This window comes from Mesocricetus auratus, unplaced genomic scaffold, assembly GCF_017639785.1.
Source record: "Mesocricetus auratus isolate SY011 unplaced genomic scaffold, BCM_Maur_2.0 Super-Scaffold_2245, whole genome shotgun sequence".
Classification (NCBI taxonomy): domain Eukaryota; kingdom Metazoa; phylum Chordata; class Mammalia; order Rodentia; family Cricetidae; genus Mesocricetus; species Mesocricetus auratus.
This window is the reverse complement of record NW_024429180.1, coordinates 5036499-5052635: the sequence shown is the minus strand read 5'-3', so window position 1 is coordinate 5052635 and position 16137 is coordinate 5036499. Positions and strand designations below refer to the sequence as shown.

The 16137-nt window shown below is 47.0% G+C and overlaps 1 protein-coding gene across 1 annotated transcript in view; it reads left to right on the top strand.

Moving 5' to 3' along the window:
* Window positions 1–5435: 5435 nt before the first annotated feature.
* The window catches only part of Hs6st3 (heparan sulfate 6-O-sulfotransferase 3), a 709089-nt gene continuing 698387 nt past the window's right edge, over window positions 5436–16137 (top strand). Inside the window, 2 exon segments of the mRNA XM_005079421.4 lie at window positions 5436–5927; window positions 5929–6167. Coding sequence (XP_005079478.1) covers window positions 5457–5927; window positions 5929–6167 — 710 coding nt within the window. The 5' untranslated portion in view covers window positions 5436–5456.

Below are 16137 nucleotides of genomic sequence, written 5' to 3'. Positions count from 1 at the left end.
ATGGCTCACATACCTCCGTGACTCTCTGCTCTTCTCTCCTCTGCTCTGCTCTCCTCTCCTCTCTCAGAATTAAATTTTTATAATGTCCCACCAACCTTAATAGGATAAATTTCCCAGTCTCTAATCTTATGTACTGTTTTTTATTTTTCTAACATTTAAATTCTTGAGAGTAAACATCAGTATCTTCATTGCTTCCGAATGTAAGCCAAGTATCAACATGTTCCTGGCACTTAATGTATTATATGTGCATCTCATGTGTATATTGTGGGTTAAACGAACTAATTTTATCTATTTCTTCATCCCTTCCCCTCGTGTATATTGTGGGTTAAACGAACTAATTTTATCTATTTCTTCATCCCTTCCCCTCTCCGTTGGGATGCAGCTCTCGACTGGTCTTGTTTCATGGTGCAGCTCAAGCCTCCAGAGCAATATGGTAAATGCTCAGCAAACTCTTGTTGAAGAAATAACTGCGCACCTACTACGCAAACGCTAGCGCATTGTTTATGCTCTGCTGAGTTAATGAACACACATTATGCACACAGTTGCAGTTTCCGTGCTTCCAAGACAGGCTGCTGTCTTCGGCGGGTGAGGAAGGTTAGACAACAAAGCCAAAAAAAAAATTATCCATTCATATGCATAGGAATTCTGAAATGCAGTCTGTAGTGGCACAGCTGCCTCGAAGTCACAATGACGCAGGGAAGAGGGGTGCGTTTAGTCTAGATGACAGCTCTGTCTGTGATCTGCTCCTGACTTTCCAGATGCTTCTAATAACTTCCTGAGGAAGAGACTAGCGTGGCCTGCAAACTGTGTCACTGAGGGACTTGGGGGCAGGGCTCGTCTACAAAATCAAGAAGGAAGTAGTTTTTTTTATTGTTCATTTCGTGTTTTTAAATTGCACATGCATGGGTGTATGTCTGCGTCCTGTTGCGCCTGCGGTGCTGAAGAGGACAGAGAGTGTTTGGTTCCCCCCGGACTGTTGCAAGCGTCATATGGTGCTGGAAATCAAACCCAGTTCTCCCAGAAGAACAATCAGTCCCCTGAACGGCTGGGCCGTCTCTCCACCCGGGACTCACTCTTGAAAGAGGATTCGTGCAACCAGTCAGACTGGTGATGTGGTTTGCTTTCCATCTGCATCATTTCTACGTCCCCGTGTGCAAGCACGGGGCATCCAGCGCTATTCTCTGGGTCTGTCTGGACCTCTAATCCCTCCAGGGTGTCTTCAAAGACCGTTTCTTGTACCAGTGGGAAAAGGAAGAAGGCGAGATGCAATTTTGTCTCCCAACTGAACTTGGTTAAATGAGGACTGTTCTAATCAAAAGTTTGAATCCCGAGGGGGGAGGGGGTTATGCGGTGCTGGTAGCAGGCTTGAGAATATTTGCAAAGAACAGAGGGAGATAGTGAAGGCAGACAAAACATCAGGTAGGAAGACAATTGTAGTGAAGCTTATTAAGGCATAAAATTAGGTGGACAAATCGCCTAACAGGTAGGTAAGCGTTAAGCTTATCGCTAGACAGCAGAGGAAGGGGAAGGGAGCTTTTTGAGAGACATTACTTTTATTATTTTAATAATTTATGTAGGAATCATAGTAGCTGCAATCTGTTAGCAAGAAACAATCGCCAGCTGGTGTCATCCTGGCGTAGCTATAGTAGGCCGAATGCAAGTATGTTTTGTTTTGTTTTTTCCCTTTCACCTGGAGAGCATTCAGTTTTAGAAAGTTCCTATTCATTTTCTGCAGAGTGCGATGTCTGCCCCCATAGATAAGGAAGCCTGTTTATTGCATGGCTTAAGAGCTTTGCTTGGGTTCACAACAAGGTTTACTGTGGTACTCACACCTGGGAGAGAAAAGGTGAGCATACTCGACCAAAGTAACCTATCATTAGAAGTGGATTCCTGAGCCCATGCCTGAATCATCTCCGCAATTGCCTCAGATCTGTGTATTGCTTTTCTTCCAGTTACCCCAAGAAAATGGCGGCGCCCCATCAACTATTTTACTGACAGCAAAAACAACAATAACAACAATAGCATGTTTTTGAACACTGTCATGAGGGCACATATACTTATGGCTATGTAAGTTACCAACAACACAGCTGTTGTAGTCTTACAGGATTTTCTTTGGAAATTAGCATAAGCGTCCTGTTTTAATAATGATGCCATTGACTTATGATTGGTACTCTTTCCCTTCTTTATCTGGGAACTATGACTAGACACCATAACACTGCAGGCTGTGAAATTGCTCTGTTTTGCCTAGCAAGCCATGGGGACAGGGAAAGTAACTTGATTGTTCTGTAGCAATTCTCTTGTCTCTTCCTGCCTCCTGCCTCTGAGGGTCTCAAGACAGGAGAGAGGAAATTATGAGCTGTGTTGTTGCTGTTTCCTGGATTAGTTAGGTGGCGGTTTGAATGCATTTCAGTGTATCAGAAGCTTCTAATTTGACTTTGCTTTCACCTGATTTTTCTTGGTTCAGTTTCCTCGTCTCTGAAATGAGATATCACACCCCCCTCCCCATTTTTTAAATCTCCTTAGAGTGCTGTTCTTTGGAACCAAGGAAAACATGACTAGGAAAATGATTTTCCACTGTGTAAATGATCACCAACACTCCACCTGGGTAGAAAGACTCTACTTAGCCATGAGATATAAAGCAGCATTCTAGAAAATATGGTATTTCTCCAATAAAATAGTGTACCAAGGCACAAAATCATAATGACTTTTTACCTGAAGTGTGTGTGCGTGTGCATACATGCATGTATGTGAGTGTGTGTGTCTGTGTGTGTGCATGTATGTGTGCACATGAGTGTGTGTCTGTGTGCATGTGAGTGTGTATGTGTATATGTGTGTGAGTGTGTGTATGTGTGTGTGTGTGTCAGTGTGTATGTGAGTGTATGTGTGCATGCTCTTGTGTGTTTGTTTATGTGGAGGCCAGGGGACAGCTTGAGATGTTGTCCTCAAATGCCAAGCACCTTTTATTTGAGACCCGAGCCTATCACCAGCTTGGAACTTGTTAAGTAGATTAAGCCGACTGGCCAGCAGAGTCCTAATGGTCTGTTTGTCCCTCACTAGCAGAGATGCTGAGATACTGGTCATCACATTCAGCTTAAAAAAAAAAAAAGAAGTTCGCTTTGGAAATTGAAACCTAGGACCTTGCACATGCATTTGTATCAATTACCTCCCCAGTCGTAAAAGCAGAACAAAACCAACCAAACAAACAAACAAGAAACCCTCTGTCAACTCCATGGATTTTGGAAATAATTCCTGGGCCTTATGGGTTCTTCTTTCAAGAACAACAATTTCTTGTTTTGGAGTGTAGTGTGATGATTAATGGGACTTTAAACTTGAGGGAGGGGAAACAGAGTCCAGAGAGTGAGTGTCTGGGAACCCCATTCACTTTCTCCAACACCTTCCTTAGGGATGTAGGCTTCTACACTATCAAGAATGCTCTGGCATGTGTTGCAGTTGTTAAAGCTTGGAAATGGGTGGAAGCAGAGGAGGAACATTTTGTTGGGAAGAACTCCTCCTGTCTAGAACAGTAAAAACAACTTCTGATGAGCAAGTGTCAGCATTCCCAAAAGAGATCTGGATTTTAACCCATGGTTCCACATGGGGACCTGACAGGAGGGGCAGTTCCCAGGAAGAAGCAAGTCCCACACATCACACACCTCTAACGAGACAGGCAAAAATGTGCTGCGATGTGAAGGTGTACGCTACCATAGCAGGTGGATATGTCTGGCTGGTAACTAGGAGGGACACCTTTAGCCTGGACCAGTAATCCACACTGATTGTCTCAAATTTCGATGCACTGCCCCTTATGTCTTGGAAAACAGCTCTAGGGGATCCAGGCATTGCGGGTCAGGTACTCTCCACTTTGATGTGAACTAGTTGGCACATCCATTCATAATCCGAAAATCATGAATTATATTTAAACGAAGATTGGATTCTGGGGAAATTTCAAAATTTACTCCCTCGAAAACCGAAAAAAAATTGAAAACATCTGTGGACGAAGAAGGACTTTGTTGGGAAACACAGGTGAGGAGAGTTGGTGTTGTGTCTGCCTTGGGAAAGGTTTGTCCTGAAGATCAAAGGGCTCACTTTGTGTTAGAATGACTTTTAGGAGGTGACCCTTAGAATCCATTCACACCCTGCATGGCTGAGTGCTGGACCGCCCTCGCGGTGAAGTGTGCACCGAACACAATGCCCTTTGCCTAGGAAGCCTTGATGGTTGCTGCTCGAATAAAGTTGCAGCGTTGAGCCTGCTCAAGCCGATAGCTGAGGAAGGCTTGGCACAAACTTGAGCATCAGTTTGAATGCCTTGGGGAGACAGTCTATGAAGTCTGGAGCCATTACCGTGCTGAGGAGGGACAGGAGAAAGCCCCATCTGTGTGGGACTTCCTGCCTTAGGGGTGTTATTCCCGCAAACAAGACCAACCACGTTTCTGTCCACTCTCACGCCGAGAAAGCCGCCAACGTCGCGATGTAGAGGAATCAGATCATCGCCAGCAACGCCCTCCGTGGGGCCTGCTCTCGCTGCCTGCACCGCTAGCCTTTTTGTCAGATCTGCCCGGCTCTAGGCAGGCAGGGTTCCCACCCCCAGCTGCCTCCCGCGAGCCCCGCAGAGCCGTGGACTCCTCCCCTGGAAACTCCTCCGGGGCTGAGGAAGGCTTTGGCGCATGCTCTGTACCTAGGGCAGGTTTTTTTTTTTTTTTTTTTTTTTTTTCCATTTGCTGCGGGTAGCAGGGCTCCTGTCACACCGGCTGGCGGGTTGTGGCGGTGCCAGCCCGCGTGAGCGAGCAAGCGAGCGAGCGAGCGAGTGTGTGCGCGCTGCCTGCGCCTGGGCGGGCAGACCCGGATCAGTAGTGCGATTCGCCCGGGAGGCGGCTCCGCAGAGGCGTCTTGCTCGCCGGCGCCGAGGGGCCGCTTTGCAAACTTGCGGCGGGCTCCGGGCACCCGGGGGGACCCGCGGGCGAAGGTGCGGGGCGCCGTGCACACGGAGGACTGGGGCTGCGGGGGCCGGGGCCGCGCCTTTGCCCTTGGCCCGCGCCTTGGCGAGCTTCATGCAGCCCTTGTGCTCGCTGCCGCAGCTGCCCCGGGGCAGGTCCGGGATCCGAACCCTGCGCCCCTGCGTTTGAGCGTCTGCGGGCCGGCGGCGGGATGCTCCGTGTCGCCTGAGAGCCCCGCGTGCGGGCGCAAGAGGAGCCGGCTGGAGCCAGGCGCCCCGGGGATCCCGAGGAGCCCTACGCCGCCGCCGGCGCCCGTCTTCCCGGCTCCGCTCGTAGGCCCCGGCTCCGCAAGCCCCGGAGTGCGGCGGGGCAGCCAGCCAGCCGCGCTCCTCGGCGGCAGGGGCATGGAGGAGCGGCGGGCTCGGAGCCGCGCCCCGGAGTCCCCGAAACTTCCGAGCAGGCGCCCCATCGCGCCTCTGCCGCCGCCGTCGCCGCCGCCTCACCTGCCGGCCTGAGAGCGGGACCATGGATGAAAGGTTCAACAAGTGGCTGCTGACGCCCGTGCTCACTCTCCTCTTCGTGGTCATCATGTACCAGTACGTGTCCCCTTCCTGCACCAGCTCCTGCACCAACTTCGGGGAGCAGCCCCGCGTCGGGGAGGCTCGCCCTCCCGCCGCCCCGAGTCCTGCCCGACGGGCACAGGCGCCCCCAGATGAGTGGGAGCGGCGGCCCCAGCTGCCCCCACCACCCCGGGGACCGCCCGAGGGTCCCCAAGGAGTCGCGGCTCCCGAGGATGAGGATGAGGATCCGGGGGACCCCGGGGAGGAAGAAGAGGAGGAGGAGGAGGAGGAGGAGCTGGATCCCGAGGCGCCCGAAAACGGCTCCCTGGCCCGGTTCGTGCCGCGCTTCAACTTCACCCTGAAGGACCTGACCCGCTTCGTGGACTTCAACATCAAAGGGCGCGACGTGATCGTGTTCCTGCACATCCAGAAGACGGGGGGGCACCACGTTCGGCCGGCACCTGGTGAAGAACATCCGCCTGGAGCAGCCGTGTAGCTGCAAAGCCGGCCAGAAAAAGTGCACCTGCCACCGGCCGGGCAAGAAGGAGACCTGGCTCTTCTCCCGCTTCTCCACCGGCTGGAGCTGCGGGCTGCACGCCGACTGGACCGAGCTCACAAACTGCGTGCCGGCCGTCATGGAGAAGAAGGATTGTCCCCGCAACCACAGCCACACCAGGTACCGTCCTAAGTCCCATCAGGCTCCGGTTTGTTCTCTGACCTCCCCACCCCCCGCCCCTACCACCCCCCATCCCCCCAAGTCCCGACCCCACCAATCCCTCTGCTGTCTGTCTGGCTGCGGTTCCAGCGAGTGGGACCCATAAATTTGGGTGAGGGGGTAACCACAGGGGGCTTGAGCTGGCCCCTCTCCCATGCCCCGCTGCTTCCTGCCACCGTCTGTCACCTTCGGAGGTGCCCACAGATAGATAATCCTGCTGTGCATTCTGCACGGTGGTGCCTAGCACCTCGTCCTGTGGTATTGGAGCCAGGGTGGTGTTGGGGGTGTCTGGCTTGGATCAGCGAGGTCGAATCTTGGACTTAAATCATACGGTGGACACCCGAAGCATAGGGAAACGGTTAGCTTAGACACAAAACGTGAGTTCCCCCCCCCCCCCCCCCGAATGGGGGAGCTGGGGTATAATCCCCCATAAGTGACTCTTGGTGGCCCATCAGCTCAGTAAACAATCCTTTTGATGCCTAGGCTTTGATGATACACGTGCGAATTTGCGCTCCACTGCGGTGACCCTGATTCCGGAGATGGTCTTTCAGTTGGGCAATGCCAGGATTTGGACCCATGGTGTCCTCAGCAAGATTCCCACTCTTCCCCTTAAGCCAATCTATGAGCTTCACTTCAGCGTTATTTGTTAAATGCCTACTGTGTGCCTGGGAGTGTAAAAAGATCTAACCCTTTCTGTCAGGAGGGAATGCTAGCCCACAGGAACCATAATGCAGCCTAGGACTGAGAAAGTTTGGCATCTTAACGGCCAGTGAGGCTAGTTCCTTCCAGCCTGCGAGCGACGCTTGGGCTTCAGAATATGGCCTGATGCTCTTCTGCCCATTGCCGTCTGGAGATGAATGTGACGTGCTCAAGGGGATAAAATAATAATAAAAAACCCCAGGACATTAGTTCACTGAAGTTTGTATCTTAAAGGTTTCAAGCAATTTGGTGTAAGGAAATAGGGATTGAAACATTCAGCTCGATGTGTTGATACCAGATAGCTTTTTTTTCCTTTTTTTTTTTTTTGCATTTGGTGTTGTGGAAAAGCTTCATTGACTGGAAGATACACAGATTTTGAAATTTTCCACCACCACCAAAAAACAAAAACAAAAACAAAAACAAAACCACAAAAACACAAAAATCTAATTCTATTCCATTTCTCTGACAATGGGTGGTATTTCATCATGGGATTTTTTTCTTTTAGTCTAGCAGTTTATTAAATGTTCTCTCTCTCCTCCATGCTCCTTCTGTTTGATGCAAATCCATCAGAATAAGAAACCAGTAGTCCTCTTCCCTTAGTTTGTTTGAAGGACTTTGCACCTGTAAAGATTTTAAAAGTACCTTCTATACAACCTGCCATTGTATTTCAGCTTAAAACTTTAAGTATTAAAAAACAAATTTGGGAGGCCATTCCACATGGAGGGAGGCTCTCTCAGCCTGGACACATGGGGGAGGGCCTAGGCCCTGCACGGGATGAAATGACAGACTCTGGAGATTCCCCCATGAAGGGCCTCACCCTCCCTGGGGAGCTGAGAGGGGATGGTGTGGGGGGCTGAGGGGTCTGGTGGGGGGGGAAGGGAGGGAGAAGAACTGGGATTGACTATTACTTCATTGAGGCTGTCTCTGCTATATGTCGTTCCTTGGTGCACATTTTTAATTTAGACATCACACGTTCCTGGTTGATCCCAAAGCGTTTGTGAGCCTGTCTTGTTGCTGCTGTTCTAGTAAAACGGAGTCTCTCGCTATCACATCAAACCCTCCGATGACTTTCAGTGAGTGTCAGTATCAAAAATCAAAACAATGCCCTAGTGGATAGATACAGGAAGACTTACACAAGTTAGAGGAAGATGAGAAATATGACGTAGTTGGGTTTTGGCTGAGTAATGAGGCAGCCCAGCTGTTCAAGACCCCAGGTAGGCCACACACTGTGAGGTCTCCCTTCTATAGGAGATATACATTATCTTTGCACTTCCTGGCAGAAAAATTCCACCCTGACTCTTTGAACATATGGATTCCGTCACAATCAAGTGATGCTCTGAGTTTAGCCATGGGTTACAAACATTCATTTCTTTTTTTTTTTTTTGCACCACAAATGATCAGATAACCAGTCATCTCACATCAATTTGTTTTTCTTTAATTTTTTTGTGTGTGGTGTTCTGTGTTGTATTTGGAACCTTCTTATCTCTTCCCACTCTCTCCTTTCCCCCCAGTGAGTCTCAATTACTTTTCCTCATAGATACTGTAGGAAGGAATAACCGTGATGTATGTGAAGTGCCCTCCATCAAAAGCTATAGGGGAGGAATTGAAGAGACGTTAATAGTAGCATCTTGCTAGCAGAGAAGATTGAATTAGTTGTCTGTCATTGTAATGTCTGTGTACAGCATTCTACAGTCAACAAGATTAGCCTGGATAATGGAGGGTGCATTTCCACAATGCAAAATGGCAGATAATCTATTGCTACATAATGGGAGCAAGGTCCTACTTCAAACAGGGCTGACTCCAAGCAAAATCGAGAAGGAGCTCCTGTTGGTTTCATTTCCCTGGGCTCTCTGCTTCTGCTCCCATCTTGGCAGCTACCCCCTGTTTCTCTCAGTGCCCTTGTGGATCTTGTAATTGGTAAATGCAAGACCCTGGAGTCAGAAGAACGGGGATCTTGCGTATTGCATGTACTGGGAGTAAGGCACACTCTTTCAGAGCCAGAGTCCCAATTCTTTCCCCTTTATAATGTAAATAATAACTGGGATGTCCCATACGGGTGTGTCTTGAGAAGTAACTGAGCTAATCGATGGAACATACTTAGCATTGTGTGTATACACAGTACAATATGCTGGTACACAATACTTAATGTTTAATGCTTGTGTGTTTGGTCACTGGGTGGTGAGAGAGGAGGGAGGGACTCTCAGGCCAGAGACAGAAGGGGGGAAGCCAACTCTGAGAGAACACAGGCCAGGGGTTTGAAGGAAGCGCCCTATGGATTTCATAGCACAGGAAGGGGCCAGAAGACCCCATGAAACCAGAAAGGTGATCTCTGCCTTGACGGTGGTTGGGATGGGGTTGGAACCCAGTAGGAAGATGACTTGACTGCATCACTTAAAAAATCATTTCCCAACTTCTTTTGTGTGTGATGTTTTTCCCCCTGTCATTATTTCCTCAGCAGGTTACCCTGTCTCAGGGTCTTGTGTGTATTCTTCTTAAAAAATCATGAGAGACAGGCAGACAGAGAGAGAGAGAGAGAGAGAGAGAGAGAGAGAGAGAGAGAGAGAGAGAGAGAGAGAGAGGGAAAGACAGAAACAGAGCACTAGTGTTGGGGGCCTGCCTGGGCATACTGTACATACACACACCATGGAGTAACTCCTGAAGGTCAGAGTGCAGCCTCCTTTGTCAGCCCTGGCCTGGGGCCCATTTCTGGATAGCAGGTGTTTATACCAGGCTACGTGGTCTGTGGGCTTTTGACGATTCTCCTGCCTCTGCCTTCCATCTCACCACGGGAATGGTGGTATTACAGCCATGGTGTCAGGCTTTATGCAGGTACTGGGGATCTGAACCTAGGTCCTCATGCTTACGTGGTAGATACTTCACTCAGGGAGTCGTCTCCTTGTCCTGGGTTCCTTTTTACATTGTGTTCCCCCCCTTCATCTGTATCGCCCAAGCTTTAGGAGAATTCTCTTTACCAGTATCGAGTATGGATGGAATCATAGCATTTTATAGCAAAATAAAAGAAAAAGATAAAAACTACTGAAGAGAAAAACTAATCTCCACAGTTTTGATGATCATTCTGACACTGAAAAGGTGAGATGATGTTCCGGAAGTTTCCTTAGGGAGTTCGTGTCTTCATTTTTTTCCCTGTATCCAGGGCCCTGAGTACTGTAATTTCTCTGTCCATATACCATGGGGAGGGTGTCTTAATCACCTACTAATGCATCAGGTGCTCTGGTAGTAATGGGAATGAGGTTTTGAGTAGTGCTGTGACCTTGTGTGAGCCTGCCTGTTAGGAAAGGTAGCTTTAACCTTGGTAAGAGGGTATCATTTTTCTTATAGAAGATATTCTTCTATATCCTTCTGTAGGATGATGAAGAGATGTTTTTCTCTTATGACTCATGTTCCATTGACCCTGTTAGGATGACTGACATCCTATGGCTTTGGTACTAGACAGGATACTGTGCTGGGAGTGATATAAACCGGCTTCATGTGGTGGTGGCGGTGGCAGTGGCGGTGGTGGTTATGGACTTATGTGAGTGTACAACAGAACGGGAAAGTGTGGATGTGGTTTTAGCAATTTCTTGAAGCATGAGATCCTTTCCCCTACATCACTGTGGCATGTTCTAGCAAAGGGCCTCAACACATGAGGCAGGTAAGCGACTTTCGTGTCTAAACACTCCCCAGGGAGACAGGGAAGCAGGACTTCACTGGGCTCCAGTTTGCAATCTTGGAGAAATTAACTCAGGTTAATTTCAGCTTGGACCTTGTGACTTTTTCAGCCAATCACTGTGGTTAGCACGATGACTCACTCTGTACCACAGAAGATGGTGTATGTGTGTGTGTGTGTGTGTGTGAGAGAGAGAGAATGGGGGGGGTCAGAAGAAAAGATGTGGGTGGACACCAGGCTCTTCAATGGTGTCAAGTACAGTTGCTCATATACGAGAGGGAAGTGAACCTCCAGCCATCTTCTTTGCGTTCTACTGAAGGAACACTCCTAAGCAAATGAGCATCCTTCTGACTGATATGTCTCCATGGATTCCTGAAAGCCACATTCACAGTAACCGAAGGCATTGGTAACGTTTACTGTAAAGATGGAAACCATTAAGGAGAAACATCAAAGTTGCCTTCAGCACTCGAGAGAAGACGGTGTGGAAGAAGGTGAAGGGGACTTGCTCTACCTTACCAGCCCAGAGTGTAGAATGTAGAGCCAGGACAAGACTTGGTGGGGTTTCAACTTGAGAAAGAACTTCTTAAAATGTGTACCTGTCTGCAGTCAGCACGAACTCTTCTATGAAGCGGGGTGTTCCTTAGCAGCGGGGACTTTTGTAGTGTCTCGTTAACCATCTACGAAGACGAAATTCCTTCCTGGGAAAAGGCAGCCTGGGAGGCCATTTACTGTAAGAGTTCTTCAGTAAATCTAAGCTGAGTTTAGGGTGTTTTCTCCCATCCCTGCCATGTGAACAGGAACAAGACAGTGAAGACCATACGTGAACCAGCTCTCTATCATTCATAAATATTTCTGCAAGGAAACTTGGGTAGCGTTCACCCTGAGGGAAGGGATTGCTCTCCATGTTCGGAGCCCACACAGTGGGACCTTTTTATGACATCGCTTTCTTAACACACCCTGAAGCTGAGAAGATGCAGTGCAGCTCATCCCCTAACAAACAATCAAACCAAAAGAATTGCTTGGAAACCTCATCCTGCCGTCCCCCTAGACAGCGCACCAACGTGTGTGTCTTCTAGAGAGCTCCGACTCAGAGATCCCAGACTATGGTAACCTGCACGGCTGTGCAATCTCTTGTAATTAGAAATGCTGAGCTGTCAGGAAGGTTGATTCTTTTCCCCCCAAAGGTTTGTGTGCAGTGTAGAACTAAAGAGATAAGGTTTCATCGGTTGACATGCAGCATCCACTTACCTGTCCATGACAAGGAAGGCCCCTTAAAGTATCGCTTCAGCCTCAAACCGCCGATCTCTGTGAGTCAGGAAGAGGCTGAACACATATGGGTTTCTGAGTGGTGAGGATCTAACTGCCAGCAGTTTGTCTGTTTAACAGGTGATGTGTTGCCCTTACCTTGCTGGTTATCGTGGGGCTTTGTGATAGGCCCAACTTTAGAGACACAGAAATGTTTGAGCGATAATTAGAAGCTAGGTAAATTTAGCTAACAGTGTGGTTTTGCTTAATTTCAGACTCTTCTATGATTCCCCAAAGGTAATTATTATGATCCCTCTTTGACTAAAGACAATCAGAAACTTAGGGCATTTTGAAAACCGCTTATGTTTGATAATGGATTCATAGTTTGAAGCTGTCAAACCCTAATGTGACTTTAAGATTTACAAAATATGTTATTGGGTGGGGCTCATATGAAAGTAATTGAATAGGGAAGTCTTATTTATGTATTTTGTAATAATCCATTACCTTGTGTTTAAATTTTCTAGATGTTGGGATATCATGGATAAATTCTCCGTTAATTTTAATTGGTTAATGGTACTTTATATCAGTTATAGTCAGCATTTTAGCGACATGTTGGGAAATGTACACTGTTAGCTTATAGAGTGTTAATTTGTTTTTAATCTTCCAGTGGCATATACTGTTGCTCTGTAAAACACACATGAAGTGCTCAGCACAGATATTAACCCATGGAAGATGCTCAGGAAATGCCTGCTTTTGGATTGCCTTTAAAAATTATGGTGTAATTGACAGGATTGTGGTCCTTTAGAAAATTACCAGACACTTTGCTTCACGACTGTTGCTTTGGGTGTAAATTCAACTTGTTTGCCATTGAGATGCAGAACTTGCAGGGTACTACGTTTGATTATCCAAGAGAAGAGGAGAAGTAAGAAAGATAAGGTTCATTGTACAATGTCTGCAAGACTTTCTTCATACAATAAGAGAGATATCAGATGTTCATTTGGGGACACACAGAAACTCTGGATTTTGAACAGGTTATTTCATTATACATTTTTAGTTTAGGAGAAAATATCAGGTTGATCCGGGAGGATGGATGACGGACAGAGGTTTGCATCCTCTTAGGTGTATGTGGACTTGTGATCACTGCTGGTCAAACCGGATAGCTGAGTTGGAGTTGGGTTTGTCTGGTTTGAGGATGTGATGTTGGGGGAAACCGACGGGGGAGGTAATGAATTAGGAAAGCATCCCCAAAGAGAAATTTGTGGAACCCTCTGACAAGTTTATTAGCAACTGAAAACAATGCTGCTCTCTGACTTGTGAATGTTGTTATATCCACCCTTAAGAGTTGGTTTCCAAAGTCATACTCTGGGGATTTTGATGTGGGTCACCTCTTGTTATGTGACCTTGTGTGATCAGTCAACTGTTCTAGTGTACACTTCTTTTCTGGGAAATAGGGAGTGGTAAGAGTTTTATAACTGACATTCCAGTCTAAGCATTAATAACCTGTGTGTTGCCCTTGGAAAAGAACAGGGGTATATATATATATATATATATATATATATATACATACATATATATATATATCTTAGCCATTGTATTTTCTTGGGACTTGTCATATACATACATCGTGTAATGTACAAAGATAAAAGGAGAGTAAGTTACAGTACAGAAGAAATGGCCATAAAAGATAAAAGTAAATGTTGGCTCATAGAGAACTAGGGACACTCAGTGGGTACTTAGTTAAATGGAAAAGTGAAGTATTTCCCCCCAAGCACACTGTTTTTTTTCCTAATGGGAAATTAATGAAACAGCAATAAAATGTTTAAACATACACAATTAAATTCATACATGAAAAAGTCCTGCAGTGAAATTGAATTAGTTGCCCGTGGTCACATAAATATTTTTAGTTCATTGCTATTATTAATACCTAACCATGCTTTTACTGGTAGGCACTGCCATTTGTTTTAAGAGTCCTTTGTCTAGCACTGTGGAGTTATGCTGGGCCATGCATTCCAATCTCTTCATAAACACAGGGTGTCATGAGTGTCAATCACCTTGACTTCCTTGGCATTCATTCATTAGGTTTACAGAGTAGCCTTCCCAAGAGTTCGAGATTCCGGGTATGTAATTACAAGCCTGTGTGATGGACCACAATCAGAAACCCATAGGGTTTTTATGGCTTATGCCTAAAGCGAAAGCAGACACAGAGTTAGACTTTAAGGTGTGAATGGCAGTCTGGAGAGAAGACACCGAGAGAACAGAGTCATGGCGTGGGCGGTAAGTTTCCACAGAGGAGGAGAAAGATCAAAGCCATCAGGATAAAGGAACCCAAAGAGAACTGAACCAGGAGGAGGTAACGCTGAACAGAGAAGACAGCACTTGGTCCTGTATACAGTGGCTCAGTCTCCTTTGCATATTTAGAAGGCGCCATCAGCTATCCATAGCCTATCTGTTTTGGAGCAGACGTATATTCAAATGCTGCTGCTATGCGTTTACTAATAGATACCTTCTCTTTTGCAGCATGTTACGGTTTTATAACATTCCTGGTTTTATTTAGTACGGGTCCTGGCACCAATTGGGATTTTTAAAGGCAGATGCCATAGAGGTACGGACAGGGAAAAAGAGAGAACAGACATCGCATCTCCAGGTACCTTCTAATTAATCACAAAGGGAGATTCTTAGCCTGACCGGATAGCAGCTGGATATGAAGCAGCAATGGTGAAGTCTGAGGTATTATATTTATTGTGTGCTGGTGGCTAACTGTCTCGGTAGGAGAAACCCAACAAGAGGTACATGGATAAGAGCTGTTTGTAGAAATTTCCTTCTGCAGTGGGAGGATATGTCCTGACCACTTTCCCCTGCTTGCCTGTCCGTCTTTTCCCTTTGTCTTCCATTGCGTGCCCCCCCCCGGAAGCTAACAGATGTGGGAATTAGCGAGTTGATTTATTTCACAGACTCCAGTGAGACAGAGAAGGACGGAAGTAAACCCCGCGTGGCAGGAAAGGAAGGAAGGGCTGAATCTGGAGAGTGACTTACATGGCGTCTTCAATTAATTTGAAGTTCTTTCACTATTTTCTGGGTGACCCCATTCTTGTCAACAAATGCATCTTCCTCTGCACACAACGCAGCATCAACTTCAAGAATGGTGAAAGTAGATAAGGGCCCTTTGCAAAAGAAAAGTCGCCACAGGGACACTGCTGAATAAAAAGAAAATCAGAATGCACCTGAACCAGCTGGCTAATAGTGACGGATTTGGGCCGCTAGATCCGTGTTAGGATGCACAGTAGACAACACATATTTTATACTATGTCTATGTGCAACATTTTATATATTTGGAGTTACAGAGTAAGGTTAGCTAAAGCGTGGCAGGCAGAGAGCCAAGGTGGCTGTAGTCTGCAAAACCCTGCTGATGAGACTGGTGCTTGGACTGCTCCACAGGCATTCTGTCTTCAGAGTAACATTTATTACCAACAGCTCTGTGAGACATGGGGAGAGAGGGGGCGAGAAGCAGAAGGGGGAGGAGGAGGAGAGAGGAGGAGAAGGAGGAGGAGAGAGGAGGAGGGAGGAGGAGGAGGAGGAAGAGGAGGAAGAAGGAGAGGAGGAGGAGGAAGAGGAGGAGGAGGAAGAGGAGGAGGAGAGAGGAGGAGGGAGAGAAGAGGAGGAGGAAGAGGAGGAGGAAGAGGAGGAGGAAGAGGGAGAGGAGGAGGAGGAAGAGGAGGAGGAGGAAGAGGGAGAGGAGGAGGAAGAGGAGGAGGAAGAGGAGGAGGAAGAGGAGGAGGAGGAGGAAGAGGAGGAAGAGGGAGAGGAGGAAGAGGGAGAGGAGGAGGAGGAAGAGGAGGAGAGAGGAACAGAAGTAGTGTCATTTGGAGCTATCTGAAGGTACTTACTTTTGATTTCGAGAGACTTCTGAAATGTAGCTGTATGAGTCTGCAGAAGGCATGGATTCTTTCACCTATACATGCCAGAATCTTTCTATGCCGAACGTTGTAAGATTTTTTTTTTTACATTTATGCGGGAGTTGCTGTGGGTAAAGACCAGCACTTGGCGGTGGCCCATGAGATGGGACGAAAGATGATTGAATGAAGAGGGCTGATTTGAAAAGCAAAAAGGGGAATACTAGGGATGTGGGGGTTACTACAGGGAAAGGTGTGTGTGTAATCAACTAAAGCTAACTAAGTAAGAAAATGCTATAAGGAAGCCTGTTACTTTGTATACTAGTTAAAAATAAATTAAAATTATCCTAGCATTAAATTTTTTTATTTAATTTTAATTTTATTTAATTTTAAGTAAAATTAGTAGGTGCAAGAACCAAAAAAAAAAAAA